The sequence below is a fragment of the Thalassophryne amazonica genome, chromosome 7 (genome assembly GCF_902500255.1).
Source record: "Thalassophryne amazonica chromosome 7, fThaAma1.1, whole genome shotgun sequence".
NCBI classification, from domain to species: Eukaryota; Metazoa; Chordata; class Actinopteri; order Batrachoidiformes; family Batrachoididae; genus Thalassophryne; species Thalassophryne amazonica.
In genome coordinates, this window is record NC_047109.1 from 105,619,749 (window position 1) to 105,633,500 (window position 13,752).

At 42.3% G+C, this 13,752-nt stretch overlaps 1 protein-coding gene across 3 annotated transcripts in view; it reads left to right on the top strand.

Moving 5' to 3' along the window:
- cobl (cordon-bleu WH2 repeat protein) overlaps positions 1–13,752 on the top strand; it is a 166,016-nt gene that overhangs the window by 147,930 nt on the left and 4,334 nt on the right. For 2 of the 3 annotated variants that reach the window (XM_034175267.1, XM_034175269.1), the window contains 6 exons: positions 924–1,039; positions 2,067–2,246; positions 2,461–4,040; positions 4,159–4,371; positions 9,719–9,835; positions 10,954–11,265. In XM_034175267.1, the coding sequence (XP_034031158.1) occupies positions 924–1,039; positions 2,067–2,246; positions 2,461–4,040; positions 4,159–4,371; positions 9,719–9,835; positions 10,954–11,265 (2,518 nt within the window). The remainder of the gene's footprint in view (positions 1–923; positions 1,040–2,066; positions 2,247–2,460; positions 4,041–4,158; positions 4,372–9,718; positions 9,836–10,953; positions 11,266–13,752) is intronic. The other variant, XM_034175268.1, reaches the window with a different exon arrangement.

Genomic DNA, 13,752 nt, shown 5'->3' on the forward strand with positions numbered 1-13,752 from the left:
ACTTACCATGTTTAGAGGATGAGAACAACCCCAAGAAAACCATCCCAACCGTGACGCATGGAGGTGGAAACATCATACTCTGGGGGTGCTCTTCTGCAAAGGGGACAGGACGACTGCACCATATTGAAGGGAAGATGGATGGGGTCATGTATTGCGAGATTTTGTCAAACAGCCTCCTTCCCTCAGTAAGAGCATTGAAGATGGGTCATCGCTGGGTCTTCCAGCATGACAATGACCCCAAACACACAACCAGGGCAACTAAGGAGGGGCTCCGTAAGAAGCATTTCAAGGTCCTCGGGTGGCCTGGCCAGTCTCCAGACCTGAACTCAATAGAAAATCTTTGGAGGGAGCTGAAACTCCAAACCTGAAAGATTTGGAGAAGATCTGTATGGAGGAGTGACCAAAATCCCTGCTGCAGTGCAAACCTGGTGAAAACCTACAGGAAACATTTGACCTCTGTAATTGCAAACAAAGGCTACTGTACCAAATATTAACATTGATTTTCACAGGTGTTCAAATACTTATTTGCAGCAGTAACATACAAATAAATTATTTAAAAAAGCATACATTGTGATTTCTGGATTTTTTTTTTTTCTTAGATTATGTCTCTCACAGTGGACATGCACCTAAGATGAAAATTTCAGACCCCTCCATGATTTCTAAGTGGGAGAACTTGCACAAAATTGCAGGGTGTTCAAATACTTATTTTCCTCACTATATATATATATATATATATATATATATATATATATATATATGTATGTGTGTGTGTATATGTATGTGTGTATGTATGTGTATTATACCCCTTGGAGAAAAATGTATTATGGTTTTTCCCTTTTTCCTCATGTTTTGAGGCTCTCTGATTGTTTGCACAAGTTTGTACATGAATCTTCTTGACACTTGCTTTGATTTACCATCTCCAGACACAATGGTAGCCCACAGGTGAAGTCAGGAAAGATGATGAATAGCTACAAGGAAGACAAAGAACTCAGAGCCCAGATCCATAAGACTTTGGCAGAGTTTGATGCTGACCTTGAAGGTAATGTGCATAAAGGTTTCAGTGTGTACTTGTTCATCTGGCTAAATTAAAATTCTAAAATGGATTTAGTTTTCAATCCCAGTCCTGTTACTTGGCTACATATCATTAATTCTCCCATTTTCCTCACAAATGGGCGAGTCTGTGGCAACGGAATTACAGTCGGCGCACATTTTTAACGGGGAGCTAAAATATGGCCAGATTTTCCCGTTGTCGTAATTCCGTTACCATAGAATCACCCAAATGCATCCATTTGGTATTTCTAAAAAGTACCAAAGTAATTAAAACACACGGGACAGCCATTTTTATAATTGTAGTCAACCCCTGTCAGGTGGCTCTGTGGTATAGCTGCTGGACTGCCAATCTGTAGACCAGGGTTCAGTTCCAGGTTTGACCACTATCTGTCCATTTCCATTGAACAGACACTTCATGTGGTTGGTCCCAGTACACTCAGCTGTATGTGGGCACCAGCCTTGGCTGGAGAATTAACATCTGATGGACTCATGTCTCATACGGGGGTTCTTAGATTCTCGTTGACATCACGCAATGGTATTTGGGGATAAGCACGGCCCGGTTGACATCAGGATCTCTATCAGACTTACTTTTTTCTTGCCCATCAGGAAACAGGAGTTTCAGATAAAAGTTGTTTTAAATATTTCCAAGTGCTGATGGTGCCTACATTTAACAACCTCTGATAATTAATAATTATAGGGAACACTGTGAACACTGGAGTGTGTAGGTTGTTTTGCTGCAACATTTTTATCACTGCATGTTCTCACAATTCTTTGTTTTCTGAGTATGGCCAAAGCAGATGGTCACCTCAATGAGTCTGGTCTGCTTGAGATTTTTTTCCTAATACCTGAAAGCATTTTTCCTGACCACTGTTGCCAGTGTGTTTGTTCATGGGGTGGGTAAGACTTAAATATTGCTTGTGTATAGCACCTTGGAGGGTCTTATGTTGTGATGTGGTGGTGTATAGATAAATTGAACTGAATTATATTTCAGCAGTTGCTATTTTTCCTCTTTCTAGGCATCAGTCATACAGATACAGACTTAGCGAAGAAGACTCCTTATACCTTGTCCACAGACAGTAATGAGGTGCCAGTGTCAGTTGTGGACATGGACGTGCCAGTCACAGCCATAGATGAAGTATTGGAGGACTATGAGGAAATTATATCAAAAACCAGGACTGAGCTAAGAAGCAGCAAAGGTAGGGGTGGGGGGGGGTGGGGGGCCACACCTGCTTAAAATGTGGATCTGTGGCCTTTCAATTGCTATCTGCCACATTCTGTCATTTCAGTCTTGATGGATTAATTAGTGTTTGGGATTTCTGCATTGTGTGTTGTTAGGTCATTGTATTTTGGATAAAGATGATCAACACATGCTTTGTGCATATTGAAATATCTTTTTCCATCTTGTCACAGATCCAGACTTCTGTCAACAGTTTAAATCACAGTTGCACAACAAAAACAACAATGCCTGCACGGCCACTGAGAGCAATAAAAGGAGCAGTGAAAATACTAAACTGATATCTCACACTGAGCAGCGTGAAAACTCTCAGGAGAGCAAATCTGAGAGTGCTAAAGTGGAAGAAAAGACACATGCTAAGAAATTGGAGGCAAAAACCAAGACGAGTGTTACAGACACAGGCATTGCAAAAGTGAAAAAACAAAGGGTTTTTTCATCAGTAAAGTCTGATGTTGACGCTGAGAAACACAGCAAGAGCTCTCAGCTGAGAACCGTGCCTGTGAAAATCAACGCTCTCTCTGTAAAAGAACAGAAACCTGTTCTGGCACCAACCGACCAGCAGCTGATATCTACAGAAAGGAATGAAGAGATTTGCAGACAGCATCACAACAACACCAGCACTAATGCATCACAAGGGAAAATTACTTACAACTTCAAATCCCGCTTTGGTATGAAAACATTCACTGTTGTTCCTCCTAAACCCTCTGTCATGCACACTCCTTTGAATGAACCTACCGTCAGATTAACTCCTGGTGCCATTAAGATCGATGAGCAAGGCAACATGGTGAAAGTGAACACATTCCGGAACAAATTTCGGGGCTCATCAGAGCCGGAGATAAATGGCCACGAGGGATCTCCTCTTCTGGGAAAAGCTAAAGCCTTTTGGAGCTTAAATGAAAGGCAGGAAAGTGCTGTGCCTCACAGCAGAGGCTTTACTGATAAGGTGAAGGAGAGCGCAAGTAACCTGAGAAATACTCAGTCTGCTGTCTCAGAACCTTCATTAAGGAGCAAGAACACTGAAGAACTGAAAACGCCACCAAGTACATTTCATAAACCTGCTGCAGAATTCCACTATGAAGAGATGGATCATTTAAAACAAGGCGTGAATAGCCTGAGTGAATTTACAGCAGAGGAAACCGTACAGGTGGACAACAAGATATCTGTGTCCAGAAACCTTCAGCCAAGTAAGAAACCTGCCCTTCCCTCTGCTGTCCTCCCAGACCAGAAAAGAGACCTCTCCTTCCTCAAACCATCCAGGAAAACCTCAAGCCAATATGTGGCATCAGCTGTGACAAAATACACCCCAAAGATCTCTGCTAAACCAAACACCGTCCCTGAGTCCTCTTCCTCTTTGAAAACACAGAGCTTGAACTCCCAAAAATCTGGTCAGTCAATACATGTGACTCCATACCAGTCTTCCCAGTCGTCTTTGTCAGGTCCTAAAGACTACCCAGCTGGTCCGAAGAGGTTGATGCACTTCCCTGAGTATATGTTCGATCAACAAGTCAGGGAAGACAGTGGAAGAATTGGATATTATGATGGATCCACCAGAGGAAGCTTTAATAGACTGGAAATAGAACCCATGAAGAATGTTCACAGTCTGTGTGGTAGGCCTACCCAGATAAAAGTGGCCACTAGTGGCGACAGAGATAATATTAAACATAATCAGACTGGAATCCAGAGTCCTGCGCAAAGCACCCCTGCAGAGTCATCTGCCAAGCTACTGTCAACACTCAAGACCCAAGACCAGAAACATGTAAGTCCATGTGCAACCTGTGCTCTGTTTCATGTTGAGGAACCAACGCTACAAATATTTCTTGAAGTACTGTTATAGCTGGCTATTATAGTTTAATTAATAATTGTCTTATCCCCAGACCACCAGTAATACAACCAGAGCAACCACCATTCTAAAACCAGATAAGGAGCCAGAACCTTCTGTCACCACGCCAGATACAGTGGTGACTCTGTTTGGGCCAGTTAAAAAATTTAAACCGGTGATTTGTAGATCTGTTGAGAAAGAAACGTCTTTGCATAGCAGCCTGATGGAGGCAATCCAGGTTGGTGGAGGCAAGGAGAGGCTAAAGAAGGTAAGATGATGTTAGACACATAGTAAAGGCCCCCTGACACTTGCATGACTTTGATGCATGCACTGTGTCGTGCAGGAGAGTAAACGCGTCGTTAACAGGTGTAGACTGAACGTAAGGGGGCGCCGGCGCGTGCAATTGCGCAAAGAGAATTTTGAAATGTTCAAAAAATCTTTCACGCATAAATGTGCAACAAACGTGAAATGGTAGTGAATGTTGCACGATCTACTCACCAACACTGTGCAGGTCATCAAGCCGAGTAAAGAAGTGAACAGCGCAAGTGATTGCGTCAGTGCACCACAGCACAGCTCGTCTGAACGATTATAACAAGATGTTAAATCTATCATAAACATAATTTTACAGCTGCTCACAAGAAGGAAAGAACATGCAACTGTTTTACCAAGCCATGACAAATAATTACCTTTATAAACTGCTCCAAATGCTTTCTTCCACCACCTCGTTCAGCGCACACGCGTGTGAGAAAGCAGCAGCTGGAGCGCTCCTCTGTGATTCTGGAAGTGATTAGAGACATTTTCAACAGCTAACTTGGACAGAAAATGGTTAATCCACTACAAAATAATTATTTTATATAAACAGTGTCCAGCACACAACGCGTGGCAGCCAGTGGAACAAAGCACGGCGTCCAGCTGGGAACACAGCAGGGGGTTTGTCACGACGATGTGCGTGCAAGTGCACGGATCATAGTCATGCAGGTGTCAGGGGGCCTTTGCAGACAATTTTTTCTTTTCTTTCCTCCTTTGACCGCGAGATGCACGCGCGTGCGAGCGAACCGTCAAGCAATGCGGAGATGTCTGGAGTTCTACTTGATGTTGACACGTCCTGTCTCAGGACTTATGTCCTTTTTTGTCCTTTTTTTAAACTGTAATGTGAGAGTTTGAGCAGAGAACAAGGAAATAATGCCTGAAGCCAGACTTTTTTTTTTCTTTTAATTGTTCACATGTGCGCGCGTGAACAAACGTCCATGAGTGGACTCGAGATGTCCGGACTTTTTACTGGATATTTCTGGCAATCAGTCTGCATTTTTTCTTCCAGCGTGTAGTTTTTACTGCATTGAGTACACGGTATAAAAACAATCCTGTGTGATTTATACTGCGGGAACAACGGAACACAGCAGGAATCATAAATTGGCTCCGAGTCACGCCGGGTTACGCCTCTTTGCCCCGGCTTGCGCTGGAACCACTTCTTTTCTGCATCGAGCACAGGACGCCAAAAAAATTAAACAGGTTTAATTTTTCGACGCCCGACTTGCTTCCTCCTTTGCGCCCTCACGCTGTTGTGGCGCCGAGCTGCATCGTCTGGGCACTGAGTTGCTTCCACGCGGCGTCGTCATAATGACGCACGGCGCAACCGGGAGCAGCCCCGGTGTGAAAGGGGCTTAAGTTCCTTTCTCTCCTCACTCTCTCATCACAGTTAAAAAAGGACATAAGTCCAGGACATGTCAACATCAAGTAGAACTCCAACAATCTCCACATTTGCCCAAGGATGGTCCGTGCGCACGCGCATCTTGCGGTCAAGGGAGAAAAGATAAACTATAACAGAACTCAGAGCGCAGCCCTGCAGCGTAGCACAACAAGCAGAAGAGAAGTCAGAGTGCACAGTCTGTCTGCAGCCAAACTGTGCACTCTGACTTCTCTGTACAGAGAACCTGCAGGCTGCGTTCTCACCTCCTCTCTGCCCCCTGCTGCGTGCACCTGACGCAGAAATTCCTGCGTCATCATGACGCCACAGGGAGCAACTGGGAGCAGCCCCGGTGTGAAAGGGGCTTTAAGTCTTCAGTTTGAAGTAAATGACACGTTTCATGTGGTACTTAGATGTGGTTAGAGCACTTCTCAACAATTAATGAATACACAGGAACTGTACCACCAGTGTCAGCGGAATTGTTTGGTTTCCACAACTTTTGGCTCTGTAATCAAAATAAACCCTTTTACACATCCTCATGAAATCTGATACATGTGATGTTTCACTGCATCTTTTGAATTCCACATAGCGTTGTGGCTGCTTCAGAAATTTCAGCCGTACACATCACGCTGAGGATTTATTTTCAGTCGTGTAAAATGTCTGGCACATCGCTGTGCTTCAGCTCGCTGTGGTGCAAAGATTATGAATTGTGGTGCAAAGATTATGAATTGTAAATGTTAAAACTTCAGAACAGTTGGAAATTAATTACCTCCCTTTCCCAAGTAAAGTTACAAATGAAACTCTGATTGGACTGTATCCGGAAAGTATTTGCAGTGCTTTGTTTTTTCCACATTTTATGTTACAACCTTATTCCAAAATGGTTGAAATTCATTCTTTCCCTCAAAATTCACAATACCTCATAATGACAATGGGGAAAAAGTTTTTTTTTTTGTTTTTTTTTAGATTTTTGCAAATTTATTAAAAATAAAAAAGCTAATAAATCACATGTACACAAGTATTCACAGCCTTTGCCAAAAAGCTCAAACTTGAGCTGAGGTGCATCCTGTTTCAACTGATCATCCTTGAGATGTTTCCACAGCTTACTTGGAGTCCATCTGGTGTAAATTCAGTTGATTTGACGTGATCTGGAAAGACACACACCTGTCTACATATAAGGTCTCACAACTAACAGTACATGTCCTCTGTCAGACAGCAGTTCCTCTTTGGGGAGAGGAGAACCTTCCAGAAGGACTGCCATCTCTGCAGCAATTCACCAATTAGGCCTGTATGGTCGAGTGGCCAGATGGAAGCCACTCCTTAGTAAAAGGCACATGGCAGCCCACCTGGAGTTTCCCAAAGGGCACCTGAAGACCATGAGAAACAAAATTCTCTGGTCTGATGAGACAAAGATAGAACTCTTTGGTGTGAATGCCAGGCGTCATGTTTAGAGGAATTCTGGCACCATCCCTACAGTGAAGCATGGTGGTGGCAGCATCATGCTGTGGGGATGATTTTTCAGTGGCAGGAATTGGGAGACTAGTCAGGATTGAGGGAAAGATGAATGCAGCAATGTACAGAGACATCCTGGATGAAAATCTGCTCCAGAGCGCTCTTGACCTCAGACTGGGGTGACGGTTTGTCTTTCAGCAGGACAGTGACCCTCAGCACACAGCCAAGATATCAAAGGAGTGGCTTCAGGACAACTCTGTGAATGTCCTTGAGTGGCCCAGCCAGAGCCCAGACCTGAATCCGATTGAGCATCTCTGGAGAGATCCGAAAATGGCTGTGCACCAGCGCTCCCCATCCAACCTGATGGAGCTTGAGAGGTGCTGCAAAGAGGAATGAACAAAACTGCCCAAAGATATGTGTGCTAAACTTGTGGCATCAACAAAGTATTGAGCAAAGGGTGTGAATACGTATGGACACGTGATTTCTTAGTTTTTTATTTAAAATAATTTTGCTAAAAATGTTTTTTTAAACAAAACTTTTATGTCATGTTGTCATTGTGGGGTGTTGTGAGTAGACGTTTGAGGGGAAAAAATAATTTTCTCCATTTTGGAATAAGGCTGTAACATAACAAAATGTGGAAAAAGTGGAGTGCTGTGAATACTTCCCAGATGCACTGTAATTCATCCACGTAGTATATTCACCAAATGTAGGTTTTGCAGTCAAGTATATAAGTGCAGTATTTACATTTCAAAGTTTGCTCAGCATGTTCACATTTACAGTGTGTTGTCCAGCTGACCTAGATGACACAAAACACAAGTGTGAAACAATAATAGAATGGTCAGGTGAGCTGCGACCTGTTGTTGGGTATATATGACCAATACATTTGATTTTTATTTACAAATCGAGTTGAGGACATTAAAGTGTTACTTGAGGTTGATTATTTGTGCTTAACTGTACACCGTACCCAGGATCCTGGGTACTGTGTCAGTACCCAGGGCGTTCTGCACAAAGGTCTGCCTGAAGAGGGGGTGGGCTGATGCACAAACACTGCCAGTATTACATTCATTGGAACACCCATTTCTATAAAATATCTCATTTCATCACAAATAAAAAAATAAATCAAAAATAACTCACAGATTTGTCTGTTTTGTCCTGTACAAATCCTTTACTCATTCCTTAAATGTGTTCCTTGAGGCGAGTTGTCTCCACACACAGCCCCATATTCATCCTACTGTCAGTTTGCTCCTCAAAATCCACAGCAGAAGAACTTTGTGATTGCATGCTTAGTTGGGCTCTGTGCCATGGAGTGGCGCAGAAAGGAGGAGGAGACAGAGAGCCAGATGTGTGGCTGCACGCGGCTCTCGTCTCCCTCATTTTCCCAAACATCAGGAACATGCAGCAAGTGGAACACCTGCAGGAGCGTGCTGATGAGCATTGGAACAACACTTTTAGCCAACTTGGTGTCACTGTCCTTCAGCATACTGCAGCAATGAAACTGAATGCGGTGCAGCAGGGTTTAATTGTGCGCACGTCAGAGAAGAACGCTGTCATGCTCTATTAAGAGTCACTAAATTTCTACCTCATTTTCTTATTTTATTGTATTGCTACAAGTATTATTACTGCTTATCCTTGCACATGCTGTTTGATGCACATTTTCCTCTACTTGCACCCATCTTGTGTGTTTTTATTAAGAGCTGACGTAACGTGAATTTCTCCACTGTGAGATCAATAAAGTCTTATCTTAAGAATGTCAGGAATGTGCCAAGAATGACGCAAATATGACATTCATAACGCGCCCTGCTTATGTGTAAATGCAGCATAAGACACAGCAGAGACGAGAAAAACATAGTGAAAACTCTTTATTTTTTACGACTTGTTGGTGCTCACAAAATAATTTAATTTAGGGTGGGCGGTTAACCAGCTTTCTTCAAAAAAAAAAAAAAGAGGTGGAGGTCCTGGGCACTCCAATGTGCAGATCCGGTATTCAACCAAAAATGAATGCTTTAACGTGACCATTAGTATATTAATCTCTCTGCCTTACTTAGGCTATAAATTTTAGGATTCTGTCAGGGCCATCGTCATTCGTCACAGATGAAATCTACTTTTTTAACATCTTGTTATCCTCTGGACAGGGAAAGAATTGATGCTTGAATGATGTGTACACAAAATGCTGAACATGGAATGACATCAGTGCAAATCCTCTACAGATATGAATAATACCATGGATAATTTGGATTTGCTTTTGAATACTTTTGTGCACTTCACCTGCATTTCACATTTTAACTGAATTGTAATAAGTGTGTTGATGATAGCACACAGAGAGAAATTTAAAAAGTATCTTTATTCCCATTATTTATTACGGGCATGATTTCAAAGACATTGCATCTCCAGATATTGTCTGGGATAATTTTGAGTGGTGAGTACTGAGAGAGAATGAAGAGACCTTGTATGTTTATCTTCTGTTCTTTGTGTCCGACGTTAGATATCAACTTCTGACCACAGCAGCTTGAAGAAAGTATCTTGCGTTGAGGAGGAGAATCAGAGGTCTGCTCTGCTGGCTGCCATTAGAGCTCCGACTAACTCTGGAAGGCTAAAGAAGGTCGTTTATGGAATATCAGTGCCGTATCACTGCTTCAAAATCAAAGGGGTTTAATTAGATCGGGTGATTAGCAAGCTACATTATTATTCAAGGTTTGTGAGTGTACCATCCACCACTTTGACCCTGATTTATGGGCACAGGTTCAAAACATCACTTCCTATTAATGCTCTTGTTCTGCTGTTATTGCATCCACATAATCCCTGTTCTCACTTTCACAGATATGCATCCAAGAAAACTGCGGTATGCAGAGCTTTCAATAGCTACCATCGCAATTGTCAGGCTAACTGTACCTTTTAGTGCCATCATGGACCCACCGTGTTTCTGCATGCATATGACCTGTCGATTAAAATGCTAGGGTGAATTACAGTTTTACTGTCACATTGTTTTTAAAGTAATAAACTGTGTAAATCTTGATGCAGAGTGACAGGAACATTAACTCGTTTTACCCCACTGGCAACAATTGTTGCTAAAGTGTATTACTGTCATTTTCTACTCACAATAAAAAATCTCATGAGTACTAATGCAACTTTTTCCACTTATAAAAAAATCCTGGCATAAACGAGCTAAAGCAATTGTGAATGGGGGGAAAAGAAGCTGAGAGTTCACGTGAACAAGGCAGACCATCTCTTTGTACTCCGCTGAAGCAGCCTAACAGTTGACAAGTGCAGAAATATTGACGTCAAGTGTCCTTCGTGCCGTCCCGTGGACGACTGTATATCACTTTTACTGAGTCCTGTGTCTGCTTGGACGAGTATACTAATGTACCCTGGAAGTGGTAAACTTATTATTTCAGTGTTCCTGTAGCATTGTGAGTAAAGAGGAAAACTAGCTGCTTCAAAATCTCATAATCTAACATTCAACCATAATGAATTATCCAAAACTTATGTTTATGAAAGGGAAGGTGAGTTTGTGGAGAGTATTCATGTGGCTATCTTGCTTGATATTGAAATCGCATAGGAGGCAGAACCTTTCAGTCGACCCTCACATTATGTGAGCAGAATAGAATCTGTGTGGACTGAGCGTGTTAATCGTGTGGCCTTCCCCGAGTGCACATGGAGGAGCAGCTGCTCTCCCATCTGTGTCGGAGTGTCTCAAATTACCTTTGTCTCTCCCCACAGATCAAATCTGAGGCTGCAGACGAACTGGAGAGGTGCAGGAAGGCTTCACCAGAGAAGGAGAGAAACACACACCGTGCCTCCTCTCCCCCTCACCCCCCTCTCTCCTGCACGTCTCCCCCTCCCTGTGCTCCTACTGTCTCTACCCCACCGACATGCACGCCCAAACCTCCACTCCCTCCCCCAGTCTTGCCCCAGGATAAGCCAAGCACCGTGGCATATCGAACGGCGAATGCCCACATGAGTCCTACCTTAGCCAGGGAGGCTATGCTGGAGGCCATCCGCTCTGGATGTGCAGCCGACAGGCTGAAGAAGGTAAGACAAGTGCAGCATCCAGCACAACGGGAGTGAAACATTCTGCACAGCTCTCCTTTATCTTCTGTCACACTGTGCAAGCAATTCTGCAATGGCTTCATTAAAACAGAGCTGTAACATGGAGAGTCAACTTGCACGTCTCGTTTGTCCCATTAGGTCATATTATATCCAAAGCTTGTCATGTCTCATTTGTTCTGCCTACCGAACGGACATAAACACTCACTCAATGAGAAATGAAAAATAAAGCAAAGATAGCTTCAGCAAATTAGAAGTCCTCACAGGGACGGTGCGTCTAATTATTTTTCTTTTTAGTTTTGGAGCACAACGTCGTGTATTTTCACCCAGATAGACATCTATAAAGAGAAGGAAAGAAAAAGTAGCGACAGAGGCAGGAAAGCCAGAGAGGAGCCAAAAAACGGATAATTTTATCTGACTTTTTTTTTTGCACGTTCTGCTGGATTCCCCAGCCTTGCCTTATTGGAAGACATCACAGGTAGAGAGCGAAGCCACCCTGCGGTGCAGCGGATGTGAAAAAACTGGAAATGAAACGCCGATTGTAGTACGCGCGAAGATCTGACAGTGAAGCTGTGCCGCTGTGTACTAAATTTTTCAACATGAAGTTCAATTTCAGGTCAGTAGCTGTTTAAACTTTAAGGGTGCAGAAACTGGCAAAGTAAAGTGAGATTATTCTTTTTTGCATTTGTTGTAATACTTAATTTCAAATAAGGACTAGTGGAGGAGGAAGAAGTTTAATGAAAACAAGGCAATATTGTTGCAAATATTACTCCACTCAGGAAATTAATGAAAGTGAAGCACAAAGTTGAAATTATGCACATTTCATTCAGTATTTTGTAGTGTTGTTTGCTCTCTTGAAGCTTTGTACAGTAACATGATGTGATATCTGATAGCATCTATTCTAGATATTCAGTTTATCTGAACAACGTTTTGATGAAACTTGTTACTAATATTTAAATTTTAAGAGGCCGTTTATCTCAGTTTGTGTGTTGATGATTTTAATGTGAATTTGCCATACTGGCCCTCAGGCCCATGTTAGCATACTGGTTAAACTAGCTTTGGAGTTATGAGGTAAACGACACTAATGCCGTTTGTCAGCAGTGTTTGGCTCATGGAAGGTCAAAACTCTCAAATGTGGAAACAAACTCGTATTCACTCATTTCAGTCGAGTACAGAGTTGAGGAAACTGAAAATTTCTGTTGAATTGTTTGGTAGTTTTCATTGTAGCTTGTTCTGTACAAACCAGGCAGATTTAGAGATAGAAGTACGAACAGAACCCAATCCAGTACGCGACTTTGTCACCCTGTAGCACGACATAAAAATGACTGTATTTTTCTGAGTACAAGTCAGATTTTTTTGTTGTTGTTGTTGTTTGTTGTTTTTTTTAAGTAGTTTGGGAGATCCTGCGACTTGTACTGTGTTGCAGCTTGCATCTCGAAAAATCACTCATTTGTTATTATTACCAATAACTGTTTATATTGCACTTTTCCAGGAATTAAAGCACTGAACAGTATAAACAGTGCACAAAAAAACAATTTAAAGAGCTGATTTTAAAAAATAAGTAAAGTTGGACTCACATTTTTTGTAGAGTTTCCGACACTCTGGTCCGGTAATCGGTCTCAATGTAATGTTTTTTTTTTTTTTTTTTTCCTGTCCAGACCACATCAAATAATATTGAATATGCTGATCATTGCACTTTTATTTGTCTGGCTTGGTTTTTTTTTTTTGTTTTGTTTTTTTTTTTATTGAAGAATCCTTATGTTACAAAACTGCGGCGTGCACATGTGCTACACTGAGTTCCTGTCCGTTGTTAAACTCACCCTGAAGGAAACACTGTTGTGAATTGAGTTCCGCATGCGGAACAAAGCTTATACCCTGGAAGATATGGCACAGATATAGCATTAGCGCTAAAGACATAACAAAATTACTATATTAGACTGGCCATACATGAGTACACTGATGTGATATTAATGTACATTACCACAGGAGCCGTGCACCCTGTTGCAACGTGTGCAGCACCTGTGTTACAGCTGTGCTCTGTTGTGTGTCTGTTGTGTGTGTGTGTGTGTGTGTGTGTGTGTGTGTGTGTGTGTGTGTGTTCGCTCGCTCTCGGTTCATGTCTGTGTCATGTCCCTTGTCTGTCGTTATGGGTTGCCCTTTGTCGTTCGTCCTTGTCGGTCATTCGTGTGTGTGTCCCTTGTGGTTCGACCTTGGTCTATGTTCTTGATCTGTCCTGTCGTCATTCTCTGTCTTCAGTCCTCTGTCTGTTTTATCATCTTGTTCCCCTGTCCACCTGTTTTCCCCATGTTCCCCCAGTTTGCACTGTATTAACTTTTGAGTTCCATGTCACCATTCTGCTTGAGTTCTTCATTTAGCTATTGGTTGTTGTTTAGTTCTTGTGATTTGTGTTTTGATTGCCTTTGCATTTTGTTCTTAGTTTTCATGTTTGGTTGTACATTGCGTTCACTTCTG